The sequence below is a fragment of the Scyliorhinus torazame genome, chromosome 7, assembly GCF_047496885.1.
Source record: "Scyliorhinus torazame isolate Kashiwa2021f chromosome 7, sScyTor2.1, whole genome shotgun sequence".
In the NCBI taxonomy this organism is placed as follows: Eukaryota; Metazoa; Chordata; class Chondrichthyes; order Carcharhiniformes; family Scyliorhinidae; genus Scyliorhinus; species Scyliorhinus torazame.
In genome coordinates this window covers 322,596,471-322,602,674 of record NC_092713.1, presented here as the reverse complement: position 1 = coordinate 322,602,674, position 6,204 = coordinate 322,596,471, and the positions used below count along the sequence as shown (strand labels likewise).

Below are 6,204 nucleotides of genomic sequence, written 5' to 3'. Positions count from 1 at the left end.
TCACCCTTTTCGGTTTCCCTGTATACGTCCACAGTGACCGGGGCACCTCTTCCATGAGCGATGAGCTGCGTCAGTACCTGCTCAGTAAGGGCATCGCCTCGAGCAGGACTACCAGCTACAACCCGCAGGGAAACGGGCAGGTGGAGAGGGAGAACGCGACGGTATGGAAGGTCGTCCTTCTTGCCCTTCGGTCGAGAGGTCTCCAGATTCCCTGCTGGCAGGAGATCCTGCCCGACGCCCTCCACTCCATTAGATCGCTCCTCTGCACAGCCACGAACGAGACCCCGCCCAACCGTTTGTTTGTCTTCCCTAGGAAGTCCATCTCTGGGGTCTCGCTTCCATCCTGGCTGACGACTCTGGGATGTGACCTTCTCCGGAAGCCTATGAGGAGCCGTAAGGTCGACCCCCTGGTCGAGAGGGTCCAGCTGCTGCACGCTAACCCCCAGCACGCCTACGTCGCGCACCAAGGCGGACGGCAAGACACGGTCTCCCTCCGGGACCTGGCGCCCACTGATTCCAAGGCCAATGCGCCCCCTCCCCCACCACCACCTGTCGCCACCCCCCCGAATCCCTTACGCCCCACCGGGGCTCCTGTACTGTCCCGAACCTACACTGCTGCCATCCACACACCCCTGCCACCATCCACCACCCCCTGCCGCCATCCACCACCTCGTGCCACCATCCACCACCCCCTACCTACCCCCACCCCCTGCCTACCCCCACCCCTCAAACGCCGGCGACACACCGGACCGAAGCTCCAGACAACACGCTCTCGGAGTCAACAACTGCAACGTCCATACCCGCCGCACCGCCAGAGCTCAGGACGTCCAAAAGAACAATCCGGCCCCCAGACAGACTGAACATATGATGATCCCACTTTGCCCCCGCTGGACTTCACTTTTTAACAGGGGGTGAATGTGGTGAATGTATTCACCATAGTATAAGCTGTCTGTGTAGCACTGTGGCCCAATGGTAATGTGATCTCCTTACAGGTATTGTACTGGAACCTGGTGGGCTCCGCCTCTGGCTCCACCCCCCTCGGACGGTATATAGACATTGTCTTGCAGTGAATTAATGATACATCACTGGCATTCCAAACATCCCCCTCAAATTGAGACTCAGTTGAGCTGGACAAGCGGCCAGAATTGCTGACCGAAGTGAATCTTCGATGGAAAGCTTGAGTCTGTGTTGTGGTCTGGTGGCTGTCAAAGAGAAAACGACAAGGACACTGAAAGAATTTTCATATCAACTTCAGATCCAGTGAGAATCTGCACCTGGCACAACCAAATATCAAATGACACGGTCTCCTCCAGAAGTATTGAGAGGCAAAGAGAAAACACAAGGAGAGGAAATCCTGAGGCAGTAAATTGTCCCAAATCCAGTCAGCTGAGTTATCCCAATTTACAGCAGAATGTTCTGGACCCAGCTCGACCTCAGCAGTCACCTACAAGCATAGAAAATTGAAACAGGAGGAGGCCGTTCGGCCCTTCAAGCCTGTTCCGTCATTCATTATGACTCAATGCCCCTATTAATAAAGTCCAGGATACTATCTGCTTTGTTAACCGTGCTCCCAACAAGTCCTGCCATCTTGAATGAATTATGTACAAATACACCCAGGTCCCTCTGTTCCTGTTTGTCCTTTGGGGTTTCTGCCTTTACTTTATTGTGCCTTTCCACATTCTTCCAGCCAAAATTAATCACCTCAAATCTCCACATTGAACTTCCACTAGTCTGCCCAATCCACCAACACGTTCATGTTCTTTTGCAATTCAAGACTATCCTAATCAGAGCGGACAATGTTTCCCATCTTTGTACCATCGGCCAATATTGAAATCGTGCCCTGAACACCACAATCTGGGTCACTAATAATATCAGGAAGAGCAAGGGTCCCCTCACTAACCCCTTTTGAACTCCATTAAAAACCTTCCTCCAATCTGAAAAACAACCATTTATCACTACTCATAATAAAAGCAAACTATGCTAGATGCTGGAAATATGAAATAAAAACAGAAAATGCTGGATCAACTCAGCAGGTCTGGCAGAGAAAATAGAGTTCCTGTTGTGAATCCAGTTCTGCAGAAGGTTCATTAACTCTGTTTCACTTGCGGTGGAAGCTGCCTGACCTGCTGAGTTTATCCAGCATTTTCTGTTTTTCTTTAACATTGATCTCTCTTTCCTGTCACTCAGACAATTCCTGATCCAAGTGTCTACGTTCCTGCTTATTCCAGGAGATGGACTTTTGATCACAAGTCTGTTGTGTGGCTCTGTATTATTTTAAAAATCCATATAAACTACATCAACAACATTACTCTCATTAACCTTCTTTGCTACAAGCTCAAATAAACACTGAAGTCAAACTGACTGGTGTGCAGTTGCCGGCTTTATCCTTGCTCCACTTTGTGAACAAGGGAGTGACAGTCACAATTCTCCAGACCCTTAGTCCCGCTCCGGTGTCTGAGGAAGACTGGCAATGTATCACCAGAACCTCTGAAATTTCCACTCTCACCTCCCTCATTATCCTTGGACGAATCTCATCCAGTCCTGGTACCTTATCACTTTTCAGTAAAGATAACCTTCCTAACACCTCCTCCTTCTCAATTGCAAATTCCTTGCGTGTACCAGTAACCTCCTCTCTCACCTCGATCTGAGTAACATCTTCTTCCTTTGTGAAGACAGAGGCAAAGTACTTGTTTAATATCTCCGCTATTTCTCCTGTCTCCTATATATGTCCTTTTTTGTTATCCCTAATCGGCCCTATTCCTTTTCCCACCTTTTTATTATTTATGTTTATGGAAGACCTTGAGATTCCTTTTTCTGTTAGCTGCCAGTCTATTTTCATGCTCCCCCTTTGTTTTTCAGATTAGTTTTTCACTCCTCCTCTGGTCCTCCGATATTCTGCCTGATTCTCCATTGCATTTCCAACCTGACATTGGCCAACCTCAAAGGACAAACAAGGGGAAGACAGGAGACATGTTCATTCAGGAAAATATTGTAACCTGATGGGATAAAGCTTCTGAATTGATGCACAATTTTAATACATAAACAACAGATGCAAGAACCTTTGGGACGAAGCAACACAAACAGACATGTGCTGTTTTGCCAAATTGACTCGACTAATAGAAAGACAGGATGAGAAATATTGGGACAAGATCAAATCCATGACCTTTACGACCTGGAAGGACTTGGGCAGTAGATCAATGGGAACCCCACCACCTGGAGGCTCCCCTCCAAGTCACTCCCCATCCTGATTTGGAAATATATCGCCGTTCCTTCATTGTCGCTGGGTCAGAATCCTGGCACTCCCTCCCTAACAGCACTGTGGGTGTACCTACACCTCACGGACTGTAGCGGTCACAGGACAGGACACAAATCTATCCTCGTCCTGTAGTTTTACAATGTCATCTAAATGCGTCGACAGAGTTGAAATGAGTCTAATATTATCTCATCAGTTTCTGACCAAAGTAAATTGAGAGAACCATCATTTTTGACAGTTAACAAGCGCACAAGGTTTAAAAGACATTCAGTACTCTAAAGGGTTAAGCTGCGCCACTTGAACACTTATTGTACACTCCTTGGTGAGTGTTTGACTTTCCTTTCTAAGCTCCTGCACTATTTATTAGTATTTTGACGAAACAAAAATGAAATAGCAAACACAATTGAAGGCGAAAGATTTTTCAAAAGCACAAAAATCACAGGCTTCAGTTACTAACACAATAGGGAAACATTGCCAAGGTCTAACCACAGTGTCAATAGTCATTTTTGATGCAGTATTTCTTCATTAAAATAAATACAAATCAAACTCCTTCAGCTGGAACAGATCTGGCCAGGGCATTGCAGTAAAAAATAAAATGAATTAATCTTAAACGATCGATCTGGAAAAGTAAAACGAGACCATTCACTTCCAAAACGTTCAAATCAGGACAATCTGAATGGGTTTTAAATCTGACTGAATCTGCTCTTTTATCCTGGGTTTGCAGTAATGTTTTCATCACCAATAAAAATCTATGTAATCCATTGCCAATTAATTTGCATTTTATTTTTAATACACTGATTATATATCGTATTGCAATGTGCTGAACTTTACTGACGAATCCCAGTAATTTCTCACATTACCTCTTCGATATTGAGGATTCTCAAATTCAACGGCCAAAACTATTCTTAAAGAATCATCAGGGTATCAGGTCAACATCCCAGAAGTGAATCAACATCTGTTTTTACACAGTTAAGGAATTGGGGTTAACACTGTTTCAAGAGGCAGAACCATTGGCAATGATTATTTGCACCCATTTATCAAGGGAGTGCTGGTTTTGATATTGTGCGGTTTCACAGGGACTGGACACGCTCTGGTAAATATGGTGGGTCTTCACGCATTAGCCCAGGCGGTGGATATTGAAGGGAATGGTCTGGGACTGGATAGTGGATGTTGACGGCCATTTCACCGTGGAGGCATCACTGTGAAGCCTGATTCTAATCTATCCACATGGATGATCATCGGCTTTGGGAACCCCACAACCTTCTTACCCTAGCCCAGGGGAACAGAGGCCATTTGTCATTCCTAAGCTGCTGCTCCAACTAACATCAGCGAGTTATCCATGGAGCAGGTAGTGAATGTGAACATTGGGAACAGAGTCGGCCATTTAACGCCTCGGGTCTGCTTCACTATTCACCTCGGCTAGACCACGGGCTGCATGAGGCCGGGTGGAAAGGCTCGGAGTCTCTGACAGCGACAGCCCCTTGCATTATTGGCCAGTAACAGTGGGTTTCATTTCGCCTGTTACACTTCCTGCTATTTTCGTACTGGCTGCATCAGGAATTGCGTAACCATGGAGTCATCTAAACAGGTCAAATCTAACAGGTTATGTCTATTTGAAACTATATCTAGAACTATTGGTGGGATTGTGACAATTTGCTTCTTGGTGAGTCCTCCTGGACAATAAACGTGTTTTCTGGAATGAGCAGCTTCAGGATATCATCAATTACTGACGATAATGAAAGCCTGGGATTTCACACCAAACCATCATCCTAAAATTGTGTAACATTGTTCTATTTATCATTTTAAGCAATATTGTGGAAGTTGCCACATCACTGGGATGTTTATAATCATAAATATCATGTTTTCACCTGGAATTTATCACCTCTGCAAATCAGGAAGTGCCTACATTTTATAAACTAACAAGAAGGAGTGAGTTAATAATGACAATGCAATTTGGGACCCAGGCTGCTCCTGTTCTTATTATTTTGTTGGATAGTTGAGTGAGGATGAATCTGCCAAGTATCTGTCTCTGAAGGAGTCTGATTGAATGATTTTAAAAGAGCCAGTATCCCTTTTAGAATGGACTCACGGCTAGCTGATATTCGAGGATGAAGGCAACAGCCATTAATCGATAAGGTCCTGTGCCAATGAGATCAAATAACTTATTTTATGGCAAATAAATGTAAGAAATATAATGCTGAAAGCTCACATTCCCTCCTCGTACAGTAACTGTGTGAGTTTTATCCAGTTTATATATCAGTGCTGCATTGTGAAGGGAATGTGTTGCCCTTTGAAGGACCTGCGATGTAAAATGTACCACAGCCTTTCCAAGTTGCTATCCATTCAATCCAGTTCAAAGCCAATTGGTCATTCCTGGTCCTAACTGCTAGGCTTCAGTTTCAATAGATAGAGGCACTGAGATAGCTGTTTAATAATCTCAAACGTTGTGTTGTATGATTTAATTGGTGCCTGTTTAGATTGTGTTATTTTGTGAGGATAATTTGAGACTTGGTTTAGATGTGCACTGAACATAAAAGGGATACTGAGTCTTTACTTTCCACGTAAATGATTCTATCCCGTGTGTGTGTTATGACTCTTTGGAATAGCTCTCCTCCTCATCGCTGATGTGGACTTTCTCCTCTGACAGGCTGCTCTCATCAATGTTCTCGAGCGATGATGCGTTCTGCAGTGATAGATCGGAAAGGCTGACTCTAGGCAGCGTGTTCTGCTCTGGATACACCCAGGGTTTGAAGTGGGGATTGTGCTTTTGCTTCCATTCAGGGTATTTCAGACAGGCTTTATAAATCCGCTTCATAGCCTGAAAGAAACAACAAGAGAATGTCCTGCATAAGGCAATGATATCAGACACGGCCAATCACTTCCTTTAGACTGAAACTCCTTTCATTCACTGCAGGGGGTAGCAGTTTTCAACCCCGCTCCGCTACTTGAAA

The 6,204-nt window shown here is 45.0% G+C and overlaps 1 protein-coding gene across 1 annotated transcript in view; it reads right to left on the bottom strand.

Moving 5' to 3' along the window:
- Window positions 1-773: 773 nt before the first annotated feature.
- Window positions 774-6,204, bottom strand: part of LOC140427211 (START domain-containing protein 10-like) — a 262,989-nt gene continuing 257,558 nt past the window's right edge. The window contains exon 6 of the mRNA XM_072512819.1: window positions 774-6,071. Within this exon, the coding sequence (XP_072368920.1) occupies window positions 5,841-6,071 (231 nt within the window). The 3' untranslated portion in view covers window positions 774-5,840. The remainder of the gene's footprint in view (window positions 6,072-6,204) is intronic.